We start from the raw sequence: 27,561 nt of genomic DNA on the forward strand, positions 1-27,561 counted from the left end.
TTTTTGGTTTTTTTTTTTTTTTTTTAAATTGAGAAGACTACCACTATAATAAGACTCCCACATCGTTGAAAATTCCCTAGGCTCTCACATGCATTATTAGTCCACTAATAACCCCATAAATTCAATCATTTCTGTACACATAAAAAAATTTTAAAAAAAAAACCATAAATATTATTCTGCAGACATAATTGACGAAAAAAAAAATGTAGTTGACCGATTCTCTCCCTAGTCCTTACTTGGCATCTTCTCTGGTTAGTGTTTCAATAACCTGTTGGAACTTTGAAGGCATTCTCTATCATCTTCAAACTTTTCGTTCTTTTGAATTTTCTCACATAAAAAGGGCAGGCAATAGGCCTGCCCATCTTTTAGCTCAACATGCTAAGTCTGTTTTTGATTTCGAGGCATGGGTTGAGGAAACCCCCAGCTTTTTAGAAGCTGCTATCGCCTCTGATGTAGCTGCTTGCAGCACTTAATTTCTTTTTAATGTTATGCAGAAATATTCCCCATCAAAAAAAATATTAGTGGTTACCTTATTATTCATTCATATTATTATGTCTTTGACCAAGACTTCAAGTGTTTGGAAAAAAAAAATTCTGTTAAATGCAAATGACATATATTTCCCAATTACATGAATTAATTGTAAGTTTAATGAGCATGATTTGTGAAAATTACACGCAGCTTGCTAATAATTTTAACCGATTTTACCTCAACCAAGTGATAATTTTTTTAAGATTCAATGTACAAGCATCATGGATAAGCTATGACAATAAATAAATCATGGGTTCCAACTAGCTCAACTGATAAAGTTTCTGATGGTTGAATAAAATATCTGAGATTCAATTCCCGCCTACACCAAAAACTAATTGGTGTCTTAATCTGAGCAACCGCCATAAGTTGAAACTCTCTCAAAAAAATATAACAATAAATAAACCACAAACTACATAGAGACTATTTTTCTTTTTCTTTTTTTTGATAAGAAGAGACTGTATATATTAATTGCACACACACGCGATGCATGTGAATATATAATTATATTGTAGCTATGATATAATATATAATTTGTTTTCCCAAAAAATTAAACAATTTCTAAGTTTATTTTTCTTTTATCTATCTAAAAAAATATACCATTATTATTTCATTATTTGGATTTGTTTGATTTCACTTTTTAGGTGGTCCATATTTTTCTAAGTTATGTTATGGTGAATTATATTTTCCTATTTTTTAATGTACAACTAAACTGTTTAAGTTTCAAATATATTAATCAAATTTCACATTTTCTTAAAAGAGATTATCATGATAATAAAAATTTATCACAAAAAAACATTTGATATTACTCAAATAGTTGATAGACACATTCAAATATATAGCCAATATCGTATTTTGATATAAATTCAAATTCTCACTCCCAAAATAACTAAGTATTATGTCAAACAAAAGTTATAAAAGAGAGAGAGAGAGAGACTTGTGATGAAAAACTCAAAAAAACACCACCAAATTGTATCAACCCAAAATAGTGTTATATAAAAATACAATGATTAATCATTGAATATTCATCAACCTAAAGAAGATTTCAAGAAAGAATAAATAAGAGAGAGAGTAATCACTTTTTTTGGGAGAGAGATAGAAAATAAGATGAGAAGAAGAGTAAGAATAAAAGATATAGTCATAACTCAAACACCAAATTATCCAAATCATACTATATAATAGAATAACATTATATTCTTATACACAATCTTTATATGCAATAGGATAACATTTAACAATCAAAAAAACAAAATACAAAAAAGATAATAACTTAAAAACAAAAAATCAAATTGCATTAACTCCAAATAGAGTTCTAAAGAATACATAAGTTCATCAACCTAAGTAGAGAAACAAAAAATAAAAGATTCACACACAAAAATGTGTGTGAAAGAGAGAGAGAGAGGGAGAGTAAAAACTTTTTTGTGTGGGAAAATATGTGTAGAATGGGAGAGAATAACAAATTTATAGTAATAGGATGGAGGTAAGAAGAACCAAAATAAAAGGAGGAGGAAAGGATAGAAGAATAGTGACATTAAGATTGTAGTGGAGAACTGAAAAGGTAAATGGGAGGGGGAAATATTTTAGGAAGTGTAACAGTAAAGTACAAAATTAATAAGAAGAAGAAGAGTAAAAAATAAAAGAGAAATGGTTGGAAATAGGTGGATGATGTGGTTCAAAAGTGCTATATATATATATATAGCGGGAAAATGCAAGTTGGCTTATGTCAGGCACAGACTCGCTGTTTATGCTTACACAATTAATTTTTAAGAGGTGGAATGCTCAATCAACCTTAAATATCCTTAACAAGATGGAAAGATTTTTAATGAATGTGTTTGAATTGATTCTAAGTGTAAGTTAATGGTCACAGGTAAGAAGCAGCCTTTAAAGGTTTATATTGAGTTCCTCAAGTTTAGTCTGAGGCAGTGATTACAAATAATTTTCAAGTCTCGAATAGTCTCTCCATTCCTCCGGGGGGCTTCTTGGCTTTATATAATCAACCAAGATATATCTGAGCCCTACATTTGGAAGGTCAGGATAGGATTTCCTTGATCCTTGACCCATCAAGGCTTTACTAGAAGGCTTCTACACTGAGGTATGAGCTGGGTTAACACTGCTTATAGGTCATTTCCTCATTAATGTGGCCAACTAAGTGAGTGTAGAGCATTAAAGGCGGAGGTGATGGATACCTTATCTGTCCTCCTTCCTTACTTCCTAGATTGGCAACAAATCTTCCTCCTCGCCCTCAATTTGCACCCTTCGGCTTTCAGCCTTGGTTCTTGACTTCCCGAGGGCATGGAGGCATCCTCAACATCCTCAGGTGTTGTAGTCTTTCTACACTTGCATAAGGTTGCTTGTGTTTTCCTGAGGACACTCTATTGGTGCTTTTCGAGGTTCGCACTACATATATATATATATATATATATATATATATATATATATATATATATATATATATACACACACGAAGAGAAACCCAAAAAGAAAAAACCCTTCTAAGGCAAACCAAGAAACATAATTCACTATGAAAATAGTTGCAATATATAACAATTACAAAACCTCCAGTTACTATAATGTACTTGTAGCATCCACCTCCTACTACCAAGAGACTACACTAGTTGTTTCTCTTCACAATCTCAAAAACGCAAATCGCAAATCGCAACACCAACAACCAATCCAATCTCTGAGACACTCCAAAGTCACATGAAGATTTGTTTCAAGGTCGTTGTAGTTTCTAGCAATCCAAAACACTTAGGTTGCACTCAGTTGTTAGATGGCGATCTCCTCTTAATGATAGGTATGTTTGGAAAGGGTGAAGATATATGAGGCTATAAGTGTCAACGCTGAATTTTACTTCAGGCTAAACTTCCACTTCCTTTGGAGTATTGGTGAAACATTTGTATGATGTGTGTCTTGTGTACGTCACTAGGAGTGATGTGTGTGGATGAGTGTAGATTTCTATCATTTTCTTCATTTTAGAGTCACCACCAACCATATGAGTTTTATTTTTTTTAAATGTCTGATTGGTGACTTAAGTCTAATTAATTCTATTTCCTAATTTAATTAAAAAACTCGAAGGGCTCTTAAGCTGAAATAGAAAATAATGGAATGTCTTGAACTAGAAGACATGAACTCGAAAGCTTAATTACATATAGGAAAGGTGTTAGGCGCCTCACAACACGCATCTTTCAATGGTACCTTATTTTGAAAACATTCATAAAACACAATATTTGAATGGTAACTTAAATATTTAGCAATTGATTTTTCGGAAAAAGTTTAATTTGCAACTTACTTCAATCACATATTTTTTGGAAAAATAAATTTCATTTTGGATTAAATATGACTAATCTCACTCTATAGCATAGCACAACAAGCTCAATTTAACAATTTACTCTCTCAAAGCATTTTCCTCATGCAAAAAGACAGGGAGCACATAATGGTCAAATTCTTGATTTTTGGAAATTTTCTTTATTTTGAGGAAATTTCATTTATTTTGGTGAGATTTGGGGTTGGAAACATGATTTCTATGATTTTGGGGGCTTTGGGTAATTTTTGAAAGTTTAGGAGTTTTCAAAAGTTATTAGGGTTTTTTGTGCCATTTTTGAAAAAATTGAGTCAACATGTAATTTTGTAAAAAATGTTGGGTCAAAATGTAATTTTGGGAAACATTTTAGGGTTCGTGGGTAGTATTGAAAAATCAGATTATCAAAGTTAAATTTTTAAAATTGGAGGGTCTAACTACAATTGTTAAAAATTGAAGGGTAAAAGTTTAATTTTCAAAAATGTTGGGTCAAAACGTAATTATTGAGGAAATTTATGGGCTAGTGAGCTATTTAGTTTGTGAAACAATTTGATTTTGGGTTTGGAATTAGGTTTTATTTTATGAATTTATTTTTGGGTTTTAAGTGGGCCTATTGCATATTACTATTCAAACGGGTCAGTTAAAATTGATTTTTGGGTTTAGATGTGGAGAGAATCACTCAACGCTACTATGATCTATAGGACCCAACCTTTTTTATAGAGTATATGATTTGAGGAAAAAAAAAAATAAAAAAGAGGAGAGATTTTATTCAACAAAGAACTTTCTGTTCTAGTTTATCAACAAAAAAAAAACTTTTTGTTCTCTTTTTCTCGCTTTTATGTTAACATTGATCACCAAGAAACACAATGAATCTGTCAAACGAGGGGCCAAGGTCCATTAGTTAGCCAAACCGAGTAAATACCATACACACTACAGAGACACTTTACCATGAATGATAAATTTTGTTAACAAGAAAAAAACTAATACTGCAAAATCAAGAACTAAAAGACATCATCTGGCAAATCCAGGACAGGAGCAAAGCTAACATTCCGGAGCCTTCACAAACTGCCTAGAATTTTGTTCTGAACGGCGTTTTTTTATTGTTTCTGCAGCAAGACATTCTGCTCCACACATCAACCAGAACACCTTGCACCAGCTTATCTTCAATGCAAATCTTCTCTCCGTGCTCTCTTGCGTTCCTTTCAGATCATATATGATATAGATGACTCCTACCATGAAAGCCAATTAAGTTGTCTGAAACACTGGAACTTGCTGGGCAACCACATATACCAAATTCATCAGGCCTATACATCCTAAATAAAATAATTGTGTACAGTAATGTATAGAAAATATCTGCAGTAGTTTTAAGATGGATTATAGCTGCCATTTTAATACAAGTGAATATTAGGGATATCACCAATTTTACTACCTAGACGCTAGACCTTACAAATTGATTTTGTTAACTTCTATAAAGAAAATGCTTGCACAAAGAATAACAAAAACAAATCAACTTTGAAAGTTTCCCGTGTAAACCACCCCACTTTCCAATTGAATAACTCTTTGCTCATAGCACCAAATGACACAAAACTGGTACCTTTAGAAATTTTGTTGCACAAGCTTTCCAACGGTACCACGAACACTGAAAATGGAGTTTGGGAAGGCCTCCAACCAAAGGCTAATCATGCCACTGTTTCCAAGTTTGGAAAAATTAGGCCTTATTTCCAATTTGATTAAATCCAATTAAGTAGTATGAGTCAGATTTAATTAAGGGGATCTTTGAATCAGTGGTGTCACATTCACTGCTTCCTCCCATTGCCTTTGTGTATTTGTCGCATTGATGATCCTAGTTCAAAATATGATGCTCAAAATGCCAAGCCCAACTCTATATTTGTTGACAGGAGATGGTGCAGATCAGGCATATGACCTGAATCAGAATTCAATTATATAAATAGTAAATATGAAATGAATTCAAAGGACTAATAAAAAATACATCCTAGTTGTAGCCCATATAAAAATCAGGATTAGTTTTTAAAGTTAATTATTTTAATCGGACTTGGATCTTTTTTTTTTTTTTTTTTTTTTTTTGAGAATCTGGATCTTAGTTAATTGGTTTCAATCTACCTATTTCCAACATTGATCACACTATAAATAAATCTTGGGTCTGATTTGGCCGGTTCTGATCTTCGGCCAGACCCATTGACTACCACCAAACTTTTGCTGCAAGATGTGTAACTTCTAAATTGCAATAGTCACAATGAAATTATGGTGGAAAAATCAAACCAAGTCAGGTTGGGCCTAAGCAGAAAATTTTTAGGTTGGAAGCACCTATCTTAATCCCACCTAATTTACAATTACCATCTGTATATACAGACCCGATTATCAGCCCCAGTCAAATGTAGATATGCTGTCTCAATTTGTTTCCATTACATGTGACTCAAAGACTCCATTTTTATTCTAACATTTTTCAGTAATAGCATTCTCAACAACAAAAAATAAATAAATAAAATTCAGTAATAGCATATTCTAATATGTCCATGTGGACTAGTTACAATTAGACTATTACATATGATGGGTAATGATTTTCTCAAATAACTTATTTCATATCATCCATATATATCACTTTTCACGTTAAATGTGGACATCGCATTTTTGCATTTTAAAATGTGTACATTTGACATGTAATTGTGGATGTATGTGATAAAAGGAGTGCGAACCAATATTTAACAAATACAAATATAGTATGACACTGTCGCACTGGTTGTAATTTTGTATACTTCTATTATGGGATAAAATGTTAGATTTGAGAATAGGACGTTACAAATTCTATCTTTATATACAAAGTCTAAGAAATTCATGAGTTGGTGTTTAGTGTGACTCTTTTATTGTTTCTGAAGCTTTGAACAGGGCTTGTGAACCTCCCGTGATCATAAGGAATATCATTGACGGAAGTAGACATAGGATCAAGGATTTTAGAGGTTATCATTGACAGAAGTAGACATAAGATGAGGGATTTTAGAGGCTAAAAAGTAAGAATACATGTTAGAAGACAAGTCTAAGAAATTCATTATTACTGTATCAAATACTAGATAAAACCACCCCACTTTCCACGCTGTAGAGTTTGTTTAGACCCCTTAAACCACAATTGGATTAACCTAGTTAACAAGCCAAGTTATTATTTAGTCCAAATTTCAGATCTAGGTTAACACAATCATATTATATCAATGCAAAGTGCGGAATATAAAAACACAAAGATATGATGATCCAGGAAAACCAAACCGATAAAAAACCTGGGGAGGATTTAACCTAGCTATCCTCAAGATAAACCTGAATCCACTATGAAAGAATCGAAGTGTATAATAGCGATTTAGACTACTAACATCCTATTGCTACCCACCAGTAGAACTTACTGACACGACCACGTGCAAGCTCCGAGATCACGGACTTCTTCTTTCTTGGATTCTCCAGCAAGTACAAGCACCCCCGCTTGTGTATCTTTAAGCTCTTATGGCAACAACTGAATGATCATCAAGCTCTCAAAGAAATCTCCTTCTTGATAATCCCAAGCTTGTGTGAAGGTAAGCACCTCTCTGATCTCACAAGAGATTCACATAAACAACAATATGAGTAACCTCAAAAACGTGGCTATGGTTTGCCTTTTATACCTAGGGCAAAACATAAAACCCTACACGTTATATGGGCTTAGGGCTGAGTTGGAAAATCTGCAGAAAAACAATCTGCACGACTTTCGATCGGTCGAGTTTAATTCTCGATCGATCAAGTCAGGCAAAAATGCATAGTAACTTCTGCAGTTAACTCAATTCCAACTTTACATAAATACATACTTTGAGCAAGTCTAAAACACAACTAAACACCTGTTTTGATCATGGTTTGCCAACAATACATATTAGAGTTCTAATACATTAGTTTCTAAGTACTTAATTAGAACCTAACACACGCTAATTATATAATTAAGGTCTGCAACCTAAAACTAAGATTGCTTTTAGCAAATAAAAATAAGATTTAGTATCATAATCATACCATTAAATTGCTTTGTTTTTTGTGGTAACCTTCTTTTTGTGGTAACCAATTATAGACCGAAAGTAACTTCCAACTAATACATGCTCTTGTTCACTTGTTGTCCAATAGGGAAAAAATTAACACTAATTTAGAAAGAAAAAAATAGTCTTTTGTTCATGTCAAAGTTAACCTTAAAAGTTAAGATGCTCAAACACTCAAAATCTCAGTATGTTAATGTCAAGTGGGGATATGTTGAGAACGTTCCTATATGCGTGTCCTCAATGTGCGACTCTAGGCATAGGTTCCTTATTAAAGCATTCTCATTCGGTGCTTCAAAAGCCATAAAAAAACAAATTAGAGAACCAAATACACAAAACCACCCCCACGTTCTTATAAAAAGGTCCCATTATTGCAACATTTTTTTTATTAAAATAATTTTTTTTAACTAAAAATTGATAATTTATGTCACAAGAAGATTATTATCATTTGAAGATGGGAATAAAGGTTACAAAAACTAGATATACTAAATTATTAATCTTGTGTCGTGGGCCCAATTTTGTGTATTGGTTGCTTTCGAAAGAGTCCAAACCTCTACGTTAGAATAGCTAACAATTTATAACTCAAAAATTCATGACTGTTCCATTTTTCATTTTTCAACATATAAATTTATACAAAATAGGCTTCTAAATAGATTGATAAAGATAAATGCTAACTATTAATAATCTATCAATAAAACTAACATAATTAATTCCAATCCAAGCTAATTTATTTGATAAATAAAGCATATCTCTACTAAAATTTATCCAATACTAATTCAAATAAAGTAGGCAATGTAACATTTTGCATCTAAAAAGTAAGAAAATTGATTTTTAAATTAAGGAAAATATTATAATATATATTGTTGAATTAATATTCAAATATTACAAAAATTCCATTCAAATTTTCCGTCTTAAGCCTTAAATTATATCAAGCCAGTCTTGTGGAGGAGAAATATAAATTATTAACTAATTAATTATATTATATTTACTGTATCGTATTCTAATTTTTTTTCAAGTATTACGGTGTTATTATATTTCGTGTCATGTGTTTGTCGTTGTCCATGCGCTTTTTAGTTTAAAGTAGCAAACATAAGCCAAAACCTTATTGAAGTTCCCTTCATTTATTTTATTTGTTAGTAAAAAAAATATAAAAAAATTGGAAGTAGAGGTTCCTGTATTTTTACTCCAATGACCAATGCCCCAACCCACGCCAAAAACAAGAGATTAAGTCATTTTCCATGTAGAAGCCCCGTTGTGTCAAAGTGTTCAAAGTCTTTGTATGTTAAAAAGACTTCATGTGGAGGCAAAGCCAAGAAACACCAACAACCCCCTCTCATATATAATTTTTTCTCTTTTTTTTTTTTGCTTTTCTCTTCTCTCTCTCTCTCTCTTTCTCAACTTCCCTCCTTCAAACTCAAGCCAAAACACAAACCCACAAAACAAAGACAGCCTCTTCTCTGTTCTCAGTCCAATGTCTCTTTCTCCTTAACAACCCTTCCTGCACACCCTCTAGCTAAAATAAATTAAAGTCCTAAAATTTTGACATCTCTAGCCCAAATACTAAGCAAGGTTAGGTAACAGATAGCTACCTTGAACACATCTCAAAGCCTTACTTCTACAGCATAACCATCACAATGGTGTTCTTGCAATTCAACTCATATCATCAGCTCTTCTTTCGTTGATTGCCAAAGGAAATAACAAGCCCACCCCCCTGACCAACAACTTTATACGTCGGGTTTTTTTTTGGCTTCAGGTGTATGTGTATGTGTCTTTCTTGGTTTTTTGTTTTGGACAAAATGCAGCTTTACATATCTCCAAGTTTGAGGCACATTACAGTGTTTCCGGCCAAAGGGTTTAAAGAATTTATGAAGGTGAAGGTTGGCTCAAGACGGGTTTCGTATCGAATGCTTTTCTATTCGCTTCTGTTCTTTACATTTCTTCTCCGGTTTGTGTTTGTGTTGACAGCAGTCGACACCATTGATGGAGAAACCAAATGCTCTACCATAGGTACGTACATTCTAAGCCATTAGCTCACTCGGTTTTGCGTAAGCTAGACACTTGCAGCATTGGTATCATGGTCTTTGAAAAATGTGTGACAAGAAATCTAAGAGAAGCTAACCAAAATTCAAATTCCAATATTAGTATTAAAACAAAGACAAAGTCAGACCATATAAAGAAAAATTTTTATATTATGGGGTACTATATATTATCCATATTGGTCTGTTGTGTTATTGGAAGCTCAACCACAATAGATATAGTATAAGATCTGTACTTCTGTTGTGGTTTGCTTATCTATATGGTTTTTTTTATATAATTATTTTACTGGAAGGTTGGTTTATTGTTTATATGTTTATCACTAAAAGACATCATCATCTAAAGCATGAACAAGTCGCTAGGATTAATGCAGAAGGATGTTTATTCTGCCTTGAAGCTAGAACACCTCGTAACTGACATTTGAGGATATAAAATTTGATAATTTACCCATAAACTGGTATAAAAAAAAATATAAAAAAAAAATTGGATGATAATCCATTTAGATTAATTATCTATTCAGACATCAGAGTACTCATTAAATTCCAGTTTAAGTAAATTAATAATTACCTGATAAATTTGAAAGACTCAAGTGGGGAATTCAAATCTTGTAATAAATCTCCAGTCTCTTGCGTTTTGCCGGGAGACCCATTTTACGTAGACAGACTTGGCTATAACTGTGAATTATCTAGAATACCCCTATGAAAGTATGATTTAATTTGGTATTCAATAATTCAATGGTTCATTCTTAGTCATTTTGTCCGTGACATAATTAATAGGCACAATAACACAGAAACATGTGGTCGGTGAAATTGATTCACCCCAAAAAAAAAAAAAAAAAAGAAGTTGTCGGTGATGATGATAAGGATAAATTTTTTTTTTTTTTTGGGTGCTGAATAATAACAATATTATTATGTTTAATTTCTACACAGTTACTGACGTAATATTATGTTCTAATTGTGTAGGATGCCTGGGAAAAAGATTAGGACCAGGTATTATGGGAAGAAGGTTCGAATCAAATGTAATCTCTGGACCCTTATTTTTGTTGAAAACTGTTCAATTAGTGTTTTTTTTTTCTTTCCCAATTATATAATATTCATGCTAATTTGGATTATTAATTGAAAATTAATTTGGTATTTGAAAGGTCCCAGAAGTGATATACCAAGTACTAGAAGAGCCCATTGGCAATGATGAATTAAAAGGAAGATCTGATGTTCCTCAATCTTTAGAAGATTTTATGGCTGAGATTAGAAAAGGGAAAACAGACGCAAAGACCTTTGCTCTCAAGCTTAGAGAAATGGTACTGATTTTTTTCATCTCTGTTACACTAGCTCTTTTACTAGTACTAAGAAATTAAATGCTATTCACCATTAAGAAGTGTAGGGGCCATTTGGCAGTGGAAACAAACACTGTTTTTTGTTCTTTCAATTTCACAAAATGTCAATTTCCTGTGTCTTCAAAATCACAAGCCCATTAATCATTACCAATGGAATCAAAACCAAAAGTTCTCACAAAACTTATGATCATTTCTGAAAATAGCTTTCAAAGTTATACTATTCTCTTTAATTTTCCACCAATTCAGTCCTTAATTTATGAGAACACAGAACACATTCAAGTAATTGACTGCGACTAAGACAGGGTCTCAACTAAAGCTTTTACAAATATCAGGTTACTCTTCTTGAACAAAGAACCCGGACAGCCAAAATCCAGGAGTATTTATATCGCCATGTAGCATCAAGTAGCATACCAAAACAGCTCCACTGCCTTGCACTAAAGCTAGCCAATGAGCACTCAACCAATGCAGCTGCCCGCCTCCAGCTCCCTTCTGCTGAACTCGTCCCAGCCCTTGTTGACAACTCCTACTTCCACTTCGTCCTCGCTTCAGACAATGTGCTAGCTGCCTCTGTTGTTGCGAAATCACTTGTCCGAAACTCATTGAGGCCCCAGAAGGTTGTCCTGCATATAATCACGGATAGGAAGACTTACTATCCCATGCAGGCATGGTTCTCACTGCATCCTTTGACTCCTGCCATAATTGAGGTCAAGGCATTGCACCATTTTGATTGGTTTACAAAAGGAAAGGTCCCCGTTTTGGAGGCAATGGAAAAAGATCAACGTGTGCGATCACAATTTAGAGGCGGGTCATCAGCCATTGTGGCAACTAATACTGAGAAGCCTGTTGTCATTGCAGCAAAGTTACAAGCACTGAGTCCCAAATACAATTCTGTGATGAATCACATTAGAATACATCTACCAGAGGTAAAAAGAAAAATAGTTACCTATGGCTTAATTATCATTTTGAAAGTAGACTCATTGTTTATGAAAGCAAAATTGTCAATGCTTTTTTTCTTTTTTTTCTTTTCTGCAGTTGTTCCCCAGCCTAAACAAGGTGGTCTTCCTGGATGACGACATTGTGATTCAAACAGATCTTTCGCCACTATGGGACATTGATATGAATGGAAAGGTCAATGGAGCAGTCGAAACTTGCACAGGAGAAGATAAGTTTGTAATGTCAAAGCGGCTGAAGAGCTATTTGAACTTCTCCCATCCTTTGATATCAAAGAATTTCAACCCCAACGAATGTGCATGGGCTTATGGCATGAACATTTTTGATCTAGAGGCATGGAGGAAGACCAACATAAGCCTTACATACCATTACTGGGTTGAACAGGTATATCTCCATCGTACACTACCTTGGTTTAAGAACAGAAAAATCAAAGTAAAGTGATGCTATTCAGTTTTCTAACTTTTTCTTTTAATCCTTGTATTTGATATTTCCAAACAGTTATATTATAAATCATCCCTAACTTTGTTTTCCTCTATGCAGAACTTGAAATCAGACTTGAGTTTGTGGCAACTAGGGACATTACCTCCTGGACTAATTGCTTTCCATGGTCATGTCCAAGTTATTGATCCCTTTTGGCACATGCTGGGGTTGGGTTACCAGGACAATACAAGCTTTTCTGATGCTGAGAGTGCTGGTGTCATCCATTTTAATGGCAGAGCAAAGCCTTGGCTAGAGATAGCATTCCCAACACTCAGGCCATTGTGGGCTAAGTATATCAACTTTTCTGATAAATTCATCAAGAGCTGTCATATTAGGGCATCCTAGGTTGGATTTTGAGAAAAATATGCTGAGCATATTGATAAAAGAATATCTTTCTGTATATGAAAAAGAAAATGAGAGTTCTTTGCTGAAAGAAAGATGATAACAGCAACAGCATCCTGTTTTTGTGAACTCTCATTTGTTGTTTGAAGCTCCCTTCTTACTCTTCCTATTTCTTTCTTATTTTTCTGGTCTTCAAAGGTTTCAAATCATAATTTATTTATTCAAAGTTCTTGAAATTTGTATACATATATATTTACACACACAAAAGTATACATATATCCAAGATGCAGGACAGCTCTTTGTCTGGCACTTGGACAGAGAAAGAAAGCCTCAATCGTTATTCACCACCCTCCCCCCCCCCCCCCCCAAAAAAAAAAAAAAAACAGAGCAAAATGAGAAAATGGGCTGCGAAATATCATCAAAGATGTAATCATTTCTGCCGTCTCTAATTCAAGACAATCTCAGAGGCTAAATACACAGAGAGTCCCAAAACATGTTCCCATCATTCTATATATTCAAAATGCCAATCCAAGTTTGTCATAAATCATATAACCAGTAGAGCAACCAATATAGCACATGCATTGACACATAAAAGTGGTCAGTAAAAGTACAACTGCGTTCATGCAGGCAATTCAACAAACACTTCTTAAAGTTCTCAATTCCTAATCATAGATCAAAACAGGGTTATTTAGCTTACTTCTTTCCAGTTACATTAGAAACCAAACCCCTAAAAAACTTTGCAGACTTTGTAATGGGTGAATTGATTGCCATCAAATTATACAGAACATTCTCAACTTCGCCTATTGATGGCCGAGACTTGAACCTCATAATCACTTTCAATTCTCCTTCTTCTTCAACAAGAATAGTCCATTTCTCACCACTCACAACCCCATCTCTCACACACTTGAAAACCACACCCTTTCTCTTGCTCAAAACCCCTCTAACCTCCAACCCCATAAATGAATAAATCACTTCAAATGACCCCACAAACCCACTCAACTCACCAAAGTTGCTCTCCTCTTCAAAAACCCATTTTGGGTTGAAAATCACCACAGGCTTTGGATAAAAGCTGTCAGAAACGGTTTTTATAACTGCCAATTGTGAAGCCTCTGGGGCCAAAAAGACTGCCACGTCAACAGAGTTCAAAATATTGGTATCAGCATTAGTAACTGAAGAGATGTCAATGTTTTCAATTTGGTTGGCTGAGTTCTGAGTTTGAAAGGCTTCAATTGCAGCTTCTGTTAAGGTACGGTTAGGCCATAGAATTAACAACTTAACAGGAAGGCCTTTTCTTTTAATGGGTAGGTCTTGAAAGACATTGAAAGCTAGTTGGGATAGTGATGCAGACGAGTCATCAATGACCGGTATTTCAATCTGGAACCTGGGTTGCTTTAGTTTCTTGAGTTTACCAACTAGTTTGGGGTTGTTGAGGGGCTTCTCTAAGGTGGTTGAAAGGCAGGTTTTTGCTTGGAGAATGGCTTCTTCTTTTGAGGTGGGTGGGATGGAAGGGGAGGATAGTGAGGAGTGGATGGATATGGGTTTGTGGCGTAGAGTTGGAGGAAAGAATGAGACATGGGAATGGTGTTGGCGTAGAAGGTTTTGGTGTGAATGAAATGGTAGAAACGTCAATGGAGTTTTTGAGTGTGGAAATGGGGTTGATGGCTTTGCAGTTTTAATGGTTTGTAGATGCAGTTTGAGAATATTGGAAGCCATTTTGAGGCTTGGAACTGAGTAAAGAAGGCTTGGTGGCCTGAAAAGAAACCAGCATTCAAAAGCTCTAATCTAGATAAGATTTCCTATCAGAGGATACCAGCCTCACAAGATTTGTAACATAGAAGTTGGTCCCGGTTAGTAACTGTCAACATCCTTATCCACTCCATCATTGTAAGATTTTTTGTCATTGTTGCAACCCTTTTTCCAAACCATATTTTAGGCTCCATGATAACGCCCTGTCCTAGGAGGTATTAGCTAACCAATGTGCATACTAAATTCCTAATAGGCTAATATTTTTACATCTGCTCATCAAGGTTTATTTTTTTTAAGAAAGATCTGCTCATCAGGTTGATTATTCTGATTCAGTATTTTCCACCATCGAGTTTCAGTGAACTTTTTACTCGATGAGAAAATCTAATGCAACATTATCACGAGGCCCCATCAAACAGGCAAAAAATAAACAAAGATTGCTAGACAAATTTATTAACATTTACATGGTCATTCCAGCATCAATTCATAATAGTAGTTGCAACGCAAATAAAGTCATCCACCAAATCCAGTTAGACCTTAGAAGACTTTGGCAAAAACTAATACAGGTAATAACAACAACAAAATGAATACACTTGTTTGGGTTAAAATGAAACCCAAATCATCGTAGGGCGCCCAACTTAAGCAACTGGTGGGCGAAGTACATGATCCTGTGAGGTGTCCACTGCAGCAGGTGGCATGAACTGCCACATTGCGACTCCAGGGTAACCAATGATAGGCAACAATTTGTTGCCAGGGGCCTGGCCCTGAGTAGCATATGCAGCAGGGATTGCAGGAGGGGGAGCCAAGTAGCTAGGTTGTGCATTCATGGCTTTCATTTGCTGCTCCAACTTCTCTTTTTCTGCCTTTAGCCTCTGCTTCTCATCTCGGAGCTCATTCTTCTCAGCCTACACAAGGGAAAAAGGAACTTTAACATAATTGGCATTAACTGCCTACATCTTTCCTCATCATCTTTTGGACATATCACTAGTTTTAAGGTAAATCGTAATGTAAATATGAGTACAACATATAGAATATAAACCTTCAGGCAAGCATTTAATTCCCAAAAAATTTTATTTAACAGGAATTAAAAGAAATTCACCTTTAATTCTTTGATCTTCTCCTGGAGATTTGAATTTGAATCCTTCAACTTTTGGGCTTCACCCCGTAACTGAGTCACCATTCTGACGGCATCAATTAAAATAGCAGCCTTGTCCGTTTTAGGAGGCCTTCCAGGCTCCAGAATAGTGCCCAGTTCCACAAACCTAATCATGTCAAACATAAGAACATGCATGACACACAGAGAGGGGATTGAGGAGAAAGAAACCAAGAGCATACTTGTCATTCAGTCTATCCCTACGCAGCTTCTCCCGAGAAGCTTTGGAGCTAGAAGCACAGCATGATTCAGATCTACCCCTGTAGCAGGAAATGCAAGAGACAGATAAGATAAGATCTAAAAACAAACTCTTTGGCTCTATTCTATAGTTTTCAAACAATTTACAATAGTAAATAAAAAAAATATTTGACCCACGTATTAAACTTCTACCAAATCAATTTTTGGACATTTTATTTTATTACATTATTTAGCTAAGAAATTTAAATGGAGAAAACATCTTTCTAGATGTTGTGCTAATTTTCATGAAAGGATACTGTAAATTGATTGATTAAGCTAAATTACAATCTGGGCTACCTATTGTTACATCATCTTTACTGAAAAACTTGTAATGATGCATAAATCATATATCAGTCACATTAATGTCCCACTTGCAACACAAAACTGTATGGTATTGGCAGCTTGTGACCATAGGCATGCTTTTGACTACTTGAAAAACTCAAGACAAATTTCATTTAATTACTTAAACTCAGGCTTTTGTAAGACTAGGTATGCATCTATTCATTATAAAAAGTTGATGAAAATCCTCTTAAAACACACAGACATAGGGGATCAAAGTTTAAAAGCCTTCACCAAGGATTAGCGAACACAAGCTTTTGGAGGTAGTATAGAACCTTGTTCCATCCATTTAAACCCAGAAGAGAAGAAATGAAGTTTTGTACCTCTTCTTTGGGCAAGACTCCTTGACGCCATCTGAATCCCCCAACGAGCCATCAATTTCCACACTAGAAATAGATCATATAATCACACAATAACTATAAGAAGTCAGTAACCATACAGATACCCATTGACAAGGTCCTTAAATAAGATCAACCACATGCTGCAGCTTGCAATTACATACAAATTGATTCTTACTCACTAATCAAATGTTTAACATGACTTCTCAGATTATATAAATAACAGCATATCATTCTTCACAGAAATACAAAGCATTAAAGTGAAATCATGTAACCTTATTTGTACCGAACAAGGTATTGCAACTTCCAATAAATTCTGTTAAAACACTATCATCTAAAAGAAAAGGATATCATATCCATGGTCTCCAGAACTTTGCTGGCCATTTTTGCCCTTCCAACCAGCCACTGATACTAGTACCAAACCATTTCAGAACTAAAGTGAATACTCTGCATTGCATTGGTATCGAGATAGGAAGGGAAAGAATGGTTTATATGGGTATATTGCTACATCTTCAAAGAATCAGGAGGTTATTGTGATATAATAGTAAACAAATAGCATCTGAGTCACTTAGTAACACCCTATTTTTTCTGTTCTAACTTTTTTCAATCAACAAAAACCAATATGGTCACATAAACACCAATGAGCCACTATATTAAATAAACCCCTCCATAATTACAAAACAGCTGATTCCACCCTCTGTTGCAATTCAAAGAGTTCCATCTTTGGGATAGCCCCAAAATAACAAAGTTCACATTCTAATAATGGTTATATTGCACCCTATGACTTTTCTTTTTTTGATTACAAGATATAATGCTCCATCACTTAATCCATAGACATATCCCCGAATTTATGGTACAAAAAAGACAATAAAGCTAAGTTTTTCAACCTATACACAAAAAGATTCCCCCAAAAAAAAAAAAGTAAAATGGGTCACTAGAAATGTACAAATTGGACTCAAATTAATCATGCATTAACACCCAAAAACAAAAGTCCAAGCACATGCATAATTACAACAATAATTTCATTCTGTAGTCATTTATGAGCCCCAAGATACCCAAACAATCAATATAATTAATTTTCCCTTAATAGTAATCAAACCCTGAACCATTTCACATGCACAAGACCAAAATCAAACAAAATTACTAATTGTATTAAACCACAAATTCCAAAACAAACCAAGAGAACCCAAAAACAAACAAAGCCCTAAATTGATAACAAGATACAGAACCCCAATCAAAGAAAATTGGGCAAAACCCCAAAATCGAGAGAGACAAAGAAGAGCTGAGCAAGTACCTAACACTGGAAGAACCATTCAAAGCCTGTACAGGCCAAGTGAAACCCGGGTTAGGAACAGAGAAATTCGCATCGGGAACAGGAATATCATCCATCAATCCGTAATCGAAGAGCCAATTGGTGTTGTTTTCTGGGGTCACCATTCTTCTGCCGGAAAAAAAAAACCCTAAATTTTTTTTTCCGGCTAGGGATTTTGGGTTATCCTCGGAAACAAACAGAGGAAGAGGGGGGTTTGGGCGTGTTTGGAGAGAAAAGAAAAAAAAAAAAAAAAAAAAAGAAGAGAGAGAGAAAAGGAAATGTGTTTAATGTTATTTTTTATTTTTTATTTATCGTAAGTTGGGTGGGTATTTGAGTTTTTCGGGAAAAGTGGGAATGAATATGAATCTGAGTGAGGTGGCAAGTTATGAAGTGTTTGAAGGGAAAATCTCAGAAATGGAAAATGTGAATATGGGGTGATTGGTGGCTGGTTGAGTTGGAAATTTGGGATGGGATGGGATGGGATTCGTCATCCTTCACCCAGTAAACTCTTTTTCTTTTCTTTTCCTCAATTTCTTTTTCCTTTTCTTTCCCTTTTTTTTATTTTTTGGGGTTTTGGGCTTCAATGTTCAAGCCTGGTTTTGCAGTTTTTTTTTTTTATAAAGCCCAGTCCCAACCAATTGGAACAAAAAGAGAAATGTTAGGCTCAAATTTTTGGATTCTTTTATGCTCTTTATTTAGCCTAAAAATTTATTGGGTACCTATTTATGGAGTAGGTGATAAGGTGCTCCCTTCTCTTAGAAGACACTATGATTTTTCTTATTATAATTGAATTTTGAGAATATTAAGATAAGGTAAAAATATTCTTCTCAAAAAAAAAAAGATAAGGTTTGTATATTATGTCATTAAATTATTAATTTAGTTAATGGGTGCACTTGGAGCATTTGTTATTAAACTATTTTTTAAAAGTTTTAATACCACATTTATAGAAATTATAGAAAACCATAAATAAAAAAAACCAATATCTTTTTTCATTTCTCATAAAAAGTTTTTAAAAATATTTTATAAGCCAATATCCTTAAGGCAACAATTAACTTTTCCCTCAAATTATTTCAAAAAACAAATATTTGCTTTGTCACATATATAGTGTTTAGGATTTTTTTTTAAAGAAAAAAATAAGTGCAATAATATTAATTTTTGAGTTAGAAAGCTCTTGACATCGCAACTAGCTAGAGGTAATTCATGATTTATGAAAAGGTGACCATAGAGATTTGTTACCTCAACGTGAATCACCATCACTCCATGAATTATATAGATATTGGACTACAATCTTTATAATCTTCTCAAAAATAAATAAATAGATAAAAATAAAGAAGAAGGAGAGACTACAATCTTTATAACATACGCATGGGGAATATTTTAGAAAGTTCAGGTTTAACAAAATCTCTAAATTAGATTGGTGTTTATATATTCTTCATATAGATTTTATAAAAGCTGATATTTTAAGTGATACATAAGGCCTAGATCTTAGCTTTCAATTGGGTTCTAGTATTTTGCACCAGATATAGACGGTTTCTTAATTTCTTAGCCTAGTGGGCTTTTTCTAATAATAAGATAACTTAAATAAAATAAAAGGCCTAGTTCACTTCCTTGCATACGTAATTTTCTCCCATCATAATCATACATTTCTTTTTTAAATGAATCATAAGCTTATTTGATTGGATATTAGAGCATGCCTATGCCTTATACGCAATGTGGTCCAATAATGCAAAATTATTACTATTTTTTTTTCTTCCACCAGTTAAAATTTGTTTTCATTGAATAAAAAATTTAAAGTTCAAATATCACCTACACCAAAATCAACTGGTAGATTTTGGTAACTTAGCCTGATTATAAAAACAACTATCAGAGCATGAAATATACGCTAAAGGATGAAATTCCATCCTATTTATGCACACACAAAAATAAAAAGAGCAAGATCATAGTCTTTGTTTGTGTACGAGTGAGAGGGAGAAAATCACATTCTTAACTGAAGTCCAAATTCTTCTGATAAAATGACCAAACTATCTTCCATAAGGATATCCTTATCCTGTCCGAAATTGTAATTCTAGTTCAATGAGATACTCAAGACTTCCTTTCTCACTCAAATCCTCTTCTAGCTCTTCTGGCAGACATAAATGTTGGTCTCTAAAACCCTACCACCCCTTCCAAAGATTCCCAACGTTTTAAAAGGATCCCAAAGATTTTCAGGTTTATATATATATATATATATATATATATATATATATATATATATATATATATATATATATATATATTATATCAGAGACAAATTAGTGGAGATTACATTCTCTACTGAGGCAGCTTACTTTTGGGCTTTGATTTATAATTTAGGATGGATGACCTCAGTCTCTACTGAGCCAGGCCAGCCAACATTTCACTTCCCACGCACAAAACAAAACTGAGTAATTTTTTTTTCAGTATACAATAATCAAAACTAGGTAATACATAAGAATGACAGCAGTCGCAACGCAAACGTGCTTCCCTTCTTTTAAGATTTGGATAAGGCTTGGCTCTACTGCTCCAGTGCAGAGGAACGTGAAGCAATGGAGCTAAGCAGAATCCTTAAAATTTATAAGTTAAAGAGTCATCCTCACCTAAGTTGCCTCTTCCATTAGTGATGGCTCCATGTTTCATATATGGAACAACTTTAGCTTATAACAAGTGACAGCGTGGCTGTGGCTGTGGCTGTGGCTGTGGCTGTGGCTGTTTGGGTGACAATTTGGCTGAAGTACTTACTAGGCTGAATTTCTCTATTCAAGGAACATTTAGGTTCCTCCGAACCCCCACAAAATGTTACAATAATATACCAAATCCAGGCCAAATTGGGCAGCCAAAAGATGCATCTTCTAACCCAGCCAATAAACCCACCTAGATAGGCTCAAGAAGTTGCCACAGCATCCCAGCGCCAAATAGTCCCGTCCTCACAGCAGCTGAGAATGGTGCTGCAACATACAGAAAGGGAGATTGCATGTTATACTTTTAACAGTCACTAAGTTGTCATGATCATAAATAATAGTGACATAATCTAAGGCTATAACTAATAGTCTAATATATGTGGGCTTCACCTTCCATCAAATGACATGGCAGTTTGTCTAATTGGAGATTTTGATTGAGCATGTGTCAGCCTGAAAGAAGTTAAAGGGTAAGAAAACATCATTCCTATAGTACAGAAATTGCAACTTTCTTTAACAGAAACTTCAACCAAGACAAGCAAAACCAACCAACCTTGCAATAAGAACAGGGGGGCTGGATTGCAATTCCCAGACAAAAATCTTTCCTTCCCTATTCCCTGGTAGATAAGACCATATAGGATTAGAACTCCACACATTGTAATGCAAAAGCTTGAAGACATAATGCTCAAGTGGATGCAATTACAAGGAATTATATCAGCAACTTCCTGGTTGATGATTCATACAATTTCACATCCATTGGCAATTAATCTCATGTGTCTATGCATGTTTATATTACTAAGCGTTGTATTACCTATAGCAGCTGCATTATAATGAAAATCGCAGGAAAATTTGATGAACCATATATCACAGTCTGGAACAGGGTATTTCTGAAGGATGTCAACTGAACCCTAAACCATAAATGTCAAAAAAAAAAAGATAAACTGGGGATTTCACATAATCAATCAATGTCAAGAATAAATTTTTTTTGAAATAAACTGATGTAGCTTAGAGATATTCATAAAAGACAATTCATAAGTACTGGACTGATGACATATTCTAACCTCCCCAGGAGACTGGTCCTTCACTTTAGGTTCCCATAAAACAATTTCATTGTCAACGCTCTGGAAATAGCAGAATAAGAACATTAGTATGAGCATAGATGACATACAAGAATGCATCTAAAAGGAACTCCAAGTTCTGATGACTCCTAGTACTTTCGACAGTTACATTTGCTCAACAATTTCCAGTTCAAGCCAACTGACAACAGATTAAGAGTTTGACGTGTCACTTTTTCAACACTTATCTTTTCATTTGAATACATGTACTAGAGGTTGATATTAACACAACATTAACACAAATGAAACACAGTTTATAAAGCAGCAAATGGTGTCTCGAGAAGTTATTTAAAGCATCTGACTCACTGATTTCAGTTTGTCAATCCGAAAAGGGAACACATTTTCAAATCTCTTAATGTTTCAGCCCATATAATATGGTTCCCCCCCCCCCCTTCCTCAGATCAACTTTTGATTTTAGATTAGCAAACACAAAATGGTGAATCAAGCAATAATTCACCTTTGAGAGAATAAAATCACCGAGCCACCTATTACAGTCAACGTAGTTTGTATGAATTGAAGCTGTGAACACCTGAAAAGGGTAAGGTGAACTAAGATACAACAAGAAAAAAATATTCACTAGTAACACAAAAAATGGCTGCTACTCACAGGAAACTGAACATATTTTGTGGGAAACTTAGAAGGGAGATCTGTCCATGTGGATGATTTCTCTACGTATGTCCAGAACTCTGAAGCAGGGTTATAACAAGCCAAAAAAAAATTAAAAGAAGTTATAATAATGTTAACTTGCCAAAATTAACTAAACTAGCTGACCTGCCTGGCATTCAATCAAGCAGGCCAACTCTCAAATGAGAACCTGACAACACACCATTTAAAAAGTTCCAATCATTTGACTTGGAACATTTGAACAGTAATATGAAGAATAAAAAATGTTCCAAAAAATTTTCAGGCATAAATAAAATCCATAGACAACTAACAGAGAATTTTTTGTGCAAATGATTAGTGTCCTAAACTGATTGAATTATGCGAAGAGAGAAAAATGTTCCAATAAACTCCTCTGGGACAAATAAAATCTAAAGACAACCAATGGAGAACTTTTAGTGCAAATGACAAGTGCTCTATACTAATTGTATTCTAAACAAGCTTTTTCCAAAAATTTGTACTTGTATTCCTAGAATCCAAAATTTTTGGAAAAACCAATGAAGAAAGAAAAATGTTCCAAACAATTTTCAGGCATAAATAAAATCCATAGAAAACTAACAGAGAATTTTCAAATGATAAGCGTCCTAAACTGATTGAATTATGCGAAGAAAGAAAAATGTTCCAATAAACTCCTCTGGGACAAATAAAATCTAAAGACAACCAATGGAGAACTTTTAGTGCAAATGATAAGTGCTCTATACTGATTGTCTTCTAAACAAGCTTTTTCCATAAATTTGTACTCGTATTCCTAGAATCCAACATTTTTGGAAAAACCAATGCTTTTAACACTTTAATCCAAGATACAGGTCACTTGAGACATTTCATAAAGAACATAATTATCACCCCCATAACATCCTAGAGCAACATTAATGGCTTACCAGAAGATATGATGTACTACATAGACTGTTACACTCAATATGATGGGTATTAATATAATTTGTGATTGTTGTTTGTAATTTTTAATGTTCATTATTCTGTTATGCATATTTTTTTTTTTCATCTATTCATATTGGTGTGTCAAACAGTGTTTTAAATCAGACAATCCATCTAAGCAGTCCAATGTTCCAATTTTGTTTGATAACTGTTTCTTTTTAAAATAAATTACAAGAAAAACAACAGTAATGCCTTACCTTTCATTGACCAGATCTTAACAGTGTTGTCCATGCCACAACTTGCAATGCGATATATGTCCGAAGGATGAAAGTCCTACATAACCAAAACAGTGTTTGTATAATCCTTTAAAAGTCCTTATTTTGCAACATGAGCTACAATCAAATAGTGAATAAAGAACTCAAGGGTTTTCTAGCTTTTTTTTTTCGTAAGTAAGAAAGATGCACATTTAAAAAAAACTGCTTTATGCAAAAAAAACACAAAGCATATCAGAGATTACAAAGAAGAAAAAAAGAAAAACAGAAAAGACAACTAATTACAAAGAAAGAGAGAAGACTGTTACTCTTTCTATTCTTCACTCACCACACTCAATACTTCATTACGATGACCCCCAGCTCCAGAAAATATCAAAATGCATATTCCAGTATGGACGTTCCATATGCGAACTGATTCATCCTGGTCACAGTTGAACATTAGTCATAATTATAAAACAAAAAGGTAGAAAAAAGAGAATTTTATAATTCATACTTTGCTTGCAGACACCACCAGTGATGGCTTTAGAGGTTGAGTCCTGATTTCATTTATAGAATCCCCATGGCCAACAAAACTCTGCACAACACGAGCATGTCACAGGGAAAAACAAGAATTATTTATAATACTACATTTCAGAATTACACAGCTATATAACCCATGAATAAGTATAACTATAAAATAGTATTTTATGACTTTCAACCAAATTTAGAACTAGATATATATCTTAATTGTATATGAATAGTGCCAATGTGAGAGGCAGAAGGGTATATACCCTAGATAGGGTGTCACAAATAACAAAAGCCAACTTGGGTTCATCTCTAGGTAACCAAAGTGTACACCCTATTTTTAGAGCTGCTTTTGTTCTACAACACTACCCCAAAAAAAAAAAAATCTCAAATTCAGGAAATAAGAAACCTTGTGTATTTTCTCGCTGCCAGCATCAATGACACGGAGTATACCATTGAGTCCTCCAGCCACTACAAAAGGCATACCATCAATGCTGCATGCCCATGTCACAGTGTAGAAAGACTCATCCTTCTGATCTACAAAACACATTGAATTCATATCGGTTTTTTACATATGAACAGTCATTCATTAGAAAAATAAGACTCAAAGATAGCTATCAACAAAAACTATGTCATTCATCAATGGACAGTTGTCTCCACATACATCTTCATCAACATAAGACTGCAAGACAGCAATGACACCCCCTTCAAGACATTGGTATACAGTGACCTGTGCAAACAAACATCAACAATTACAACTACAATTATACCAAAATAAATGAATTTTGTAACTTTTACATGTTCCACCAAAAATTAAGTCCTTAATAACAAATGGGTCTCTACCATATTGATATAAAAATTGTTACTTTTATATGTCCCATCTAAATATAAGTCCTTAATAATAAATGGGTCTCTTAAAAAATATAACTTTAACCAACGACCTAACATTTGCATCATATAGTGCACTTAAACTAGCACAATAACACAAAGAACAAAAGTAAAAAGCTACAAGTAGATATGTCACACAAAATGTCAATATAACCAAACCCCAGAAGAGAAAATGCGATATATATATATATATATATAGTAGAAAAGGGACAGACGGACCCGATTGCCGCCAACAGTGGCGAAGACGTTGAAGTGGCGAGAGTCGATGAAGTTGAAAACGACAGCGTACAAGGGGCGCTTGCCTTCTTGGAGTCTGTTGGTGACTCTGTAATCTCGCTTCTTTGATGGGGTCGGCAAACCCATCACTGGCTCGCTCCCAATGGTGAACTTTCCTGACATCACTCTCTCTCTCTCTCTCTCTCTCACCAAAACGCTTCAACAAATTTTCAGAATATAGCAATCACACACGGTGATTAGTGAGATTTTAAGAAATGTAGATTAAACCCACTTCAATCAGCCCCAAAACACTATTTTCTATAGCCAGTTATATATAACACTGTTTTGGGCTATGGGCCGGGCTGTGTTGGATTAGGCTATTTTTCAACTTAACCCAACCCAATCTGTGATAGTTCTGAAAACCAACACGTCAAATTTTGTCTCATCATTCCTATAATCAAGAGTTGTGTGGGTGATTACAATTGACCCTTGCCCTTAAAACTGTGAATTACTGATAATGATATTTGTTCTCTCTTGTCTATACTACTGTTAAAGGGTTTCCCTGTTTGTACAGAATTTTTTTGTTCTAAAATACTCCTATATTCTTATGTTTTAGTAAAGGCAAAACTAAAGAACAATATGATAAAAAAACAACACAAACTTCTACTTAAACATTGCCTAAAAAATAAGGTTACTCGCCTATTAATTTTCAAATTTATTTACCCATTTATAAATTAGATTCTCAAAATAAAAATTATATATATAAAATAAAAAACAGATTTTTTTTTTTTTTTTTTTTTTTGCTACTGCCACTAAAAAAAAAAAAAGCCTTTGAGGCTAGTTGAGTTTAAAACTTTTTTTTTTCGAACCCTCTTCATCTAATCCACCTTGTCCCAAAGCCTAAACCCCCAAGCCTCCACAAACTCATCACAGTCAGTACTCATCTATAATACCCCACACAGAAAGCACTCCTTCATCAAATGCACTTCTTAGTCTAACTCTACCCCTCTGCCTGAGCCTGACTTCCAATACCCAACTCCAATTTCTGATACCAACAACAAAGCAGAGACTTTCCCTATTGAAAGGCGAAGAAAGTCTGAGATAAATCCATGACGGGCAGTCCAGAACTGGGCTAGTACAACCTGAGCCACCCAACTTTGAGATTGGTTGGAAGAGAAGCAAAGAGATCAAATTGAATAAGCCAAAAGGGTATGTCATAGCTGACTTTCTAGAGAAGTTGGAGGATCTAACGGGGAAAGAATTTGGCTCCACGGAGCTGCTAGCAAAAGCTGGAGAAATTGTGGCTGAAAGAGCTAGAGAGGAAGCACAAGTGTTGAGTGATAAAGGAGAAGTGGAGGAGAGGATGATGACAGAGTTATTAAGAGTGTGGAGACTAATGGAGATGGATTTGGCTATGGTAAAAGCTGCAGTGAAGGAAGAGACATTGGGTGAGAGGCTTAAGCAGGCCAAGGCACGCTGCAGACAAGCTATACTTGTAGCTCTCTCCTTTTGAAAGGCTCATATATGTAGAGGATTTGAACAATTGATTTATATCTTCTTTATAAGAATTAGCCACATTCACATGGTCTTGTTTATTAGGAGATATGGGGTTTAAATAAGAAACTCAGTTCTTGTGACTTTTAATTAGACTCAAGTAATTTGCTTTAAGCCAAAAACTCAAAAATCAAGCTTGCATTCGAGCTGCATTATCAACGGCAATACCCTTATGCTTATTCTATACTTAAATTAGTCAACTAATTCAAATTAGCCATCCAAGAAAGCCAGCAAGTTTTTTTTATTTATTCTAATTTTGTTCTACCTGCAATGAATGAAATTAGAAATGGTTATACAAAAAGTTGAAAATCAACACCCTATAGAGAGATTTATCCTAGCTATATACATTTGAAAGTAAAAATGCACTTCCATATGTACTTCCAGCTCCATATGTACTTCCAGCTATTTAAGTGTACTAATGACAAATGACCACCATTATAAGACATGGGAAAGTTGATGATCACAAATTAAGATGGTTTATTGATTTTTCAACTTATTTCTGTATACTTAAGCAAACATCCTGTCAACAGAGGAAGTTATTTCTGTCCTGCACTCTTCCTCAATTTAAGATGGTAAACCTGGTCCATATAAGAGGTTTCTTGACAAATCTCATAAAACTACCGAAGCGTATCCTAGCAGATCATAT

The 27,561-nt window shown here is 34.3% G+C and overlaps 4 protein-coding genes, 1 long non-coding RNA gene and 1 pseudogene across 5 annotated transcripts; 2 read left to right on the plus strand and 4 right to left on the minus strand.

Moving 5' to 3' along the window:
• The first annotated feature begins 9,232 nt into the window (after positions 1-9,232).
• LOC142641791 (putative galacturonosyltransferase 12) lies at positions 9,233-13,244 on the plus strand. The gene is made up of 6 exons (XM_075816269.1): positions 9,233-9,885; positions 10,875-10,930; positions 11,054-11,209; positions 11,578-12,168; positions 12,278-12,580; positions 12,737-13,244. The coding sequence occupies exons 1-6, from the start codon at positions 9,636-9,638 to the stop codon at positions 13,019-13,021; spliced, it is 1,641 nt and encodes a 546-aa protein (XP_075672384.1). The 5' UTR covers positions 9,233-9,635; the 3' UTR covers positions 13,022-13,244.
• On the minus strand, positions 11,420-12,904 carry LOC142641792 (uncharacterized). Its single transcript, XR_012845471.1, has 3 exons — positions 12,780-12,904; positions 12,189-12,598; positions 11,420-12,085 (listed from the first exon to the last, which is right to left on the minus strand). It is a non-coding gene; the product is annotated as an uncharacterized LOC142641792 (long non-coding RNA).
• Positions 13,245-13,530: 286 nt separating the features above from the next.
• On the minus strand, positions 13,531-14,812 carry LOC142638877 (uncharacterized). The gene has a single exon (XM_075812944.1). It carries the CDS (start codon positions 14,729-14,731, stop codon positions 13,712-13,714), a length of 1,020 nt encoding a protein of 339 aa, XP_075669059.1. The 5' UTR covers positions 14,732-14,812; the 3' UTR covers positions 13,531-13,711.
• A 376-nt stretch (positions 14,813-15,188) lies between these two features.
• Positions 15,189-18,675, minus strand: LOC142638878 (transcription factor ILR3). The gene is made up of 5 exons (XM_075812945.1): positions 18,123-18,675; positions 16,814-16,876; positions 16,097-16,174; positions 15,861-16,023; positions 15,189-15,666 (listed from the first exon to the last, which is right to left on the minus strand). Exons 1-5 carry the CDS (start codon positions 18,263-18,265, stop codon positions 15,400-15,402), a joined length of 714 nt encoding a protein of 237 aa, XP_075669060.1. The 5' UTR covers positions 18,266-18,675; the 3' UTR covers positions 15,189-15,399.
• Positions 18,676-20,454: 1,779 nt separating this feature from the next.
• On the minus strand, positions 20,455-25,666 carry LOC142641252 (polycomb group protein FERTILIZATION-INDEPENDENT ENDOSPERM-like). The gene is made up of 13 exons (XM_075815652.1): positions 25,365-25,666; positions 24,922-24,987; positions 24,667-24,789; positions 24,247-24,327; positions 24,082-24,174; positions 23,739-23,814; positions 22,555-22,634; positions 22,406-22,477; positions 21,895-21,954; positions 21,645-21,741; positions 21,387-21,450; positions 21,227-21,286; positions 20,455-21,103 (listed from the first exon to the last, which is right to left on the minus strand). Exons 1-13 carry the CDS (start codon positions 25,542-25,544, stop codon positions 21,040-21,042), a joined length of 1,116 nt encoding a protein of 371 aa, XP_075671767.1. The 5' UTR covers positions 25,545-25,666; the 3' UTR covers positions 20,455-21,039.
• A 567-nt stretch (positions 25,667-26,233) lies between these two features.
• On the plus strand, positions 26,234-26,958 carry LOC142638087 (protein CHLORORESPIRATORY REDUCTION 41, chloroplastic-like; annotated as a pseudogene).
• The last annotated feature ends 603 nt before the right edge of the window (positions 26,959-27,561 follow it).

Source organism: Castanea sativa, chromosome 6 (genome assembly GCF_040712315.1).
Source record: "Castanea sativa cultivar Marrone di Chiusa Pesio chromosome 6, ASM4071231v1".
NCBI lineage: Eukaryota > Viridiplantae > Streptophyta > Magnoliopsida > Fagales > Fagaceae > Castanea > Castanea sativa.

What these genes read in the sequence shown, in the direction of transcription:
- LOC142638877 (XM_075812944.1), bottom strand. Translation starts at nt 14,731, where the DNA reads ATGGCTTCCAATATTCTCAAACTGCATCTACAAACCATTAAAACTGCA.
- LOC142641791 (XM_075816269.1), top strand. Translation starts at nt 9,636, where the DNA reads ATGTGTATGTGTCTTTCTTGGTTTTTTGTTTTGGACAAAATGCAGCTT. An exon ending in TTAGAATACATCTACCAGAG is followed by an intron (nt 12,169 to 12,277) that starts GTAAAAAGAAAA and finishes TCTTTTCTGCAG; the next exon opens with TTGTTCCCCAGCCTAAACAA. An exon ending in ACCATTACTGGGTTGAACAG is followed by an intron (nt 12,581 to 12,736) that starts GTATATCTCCAT and finishes TCCTCTATGCAG; the next exon opens with AACTTGAAATCAGACTTGAG.
- LOC142641252 (XM_075815652.1), bottom strand. Translation starts at nt 25,544, where the DNA reads ATGTCAGGAAAGTTCACCATTGGGAGCGAGCCAGTGATGGGTTTGCCG. An exon ending in AGTCTTATGTTGATGAAGAT is followed by an intron (nt 24,790 to 24,921) that starts GTATGTGGAGAC and finishes TTTGTAGATCAG; the next exon opens with AAGGATGAGTCTTTCTACAC. An exon ending in GCAGCGAGAAAATACACAAG is followed by an intron (nt 24,328 to 24,666) that starts GTTTCTTATTTC and finishes CGTGTTGTGCAG; the next exon opens with AGTTTTGTTGGCCATGGGGA.
- LOC142638878 (XM_075812945.1), bottom strand. Translation starts at nt 18,265, where the DNA reads ATGGTGACCCCAGAAAACAACACCAATTGGCTCTTCGATTACGGATTG. An exon ending in AATGGTTCTTCCAGTGTTAG is followed by an intron (nt 16,877 to 18,122) that starts GTACTTGCTCAG and finishes ATCTATTTCTAG; the next exon opens with TGTGGAAATTGATGGCTCGT. An exon ending in GAGTCTTGCCCAAAGAAGAG is followed by an intron (nt 16,175 to 16,813) that starts GTACAAAACTTC and finishes TTCCTGCTACAG; the next exon opens with GGGTAGATCTGAATCATGCT.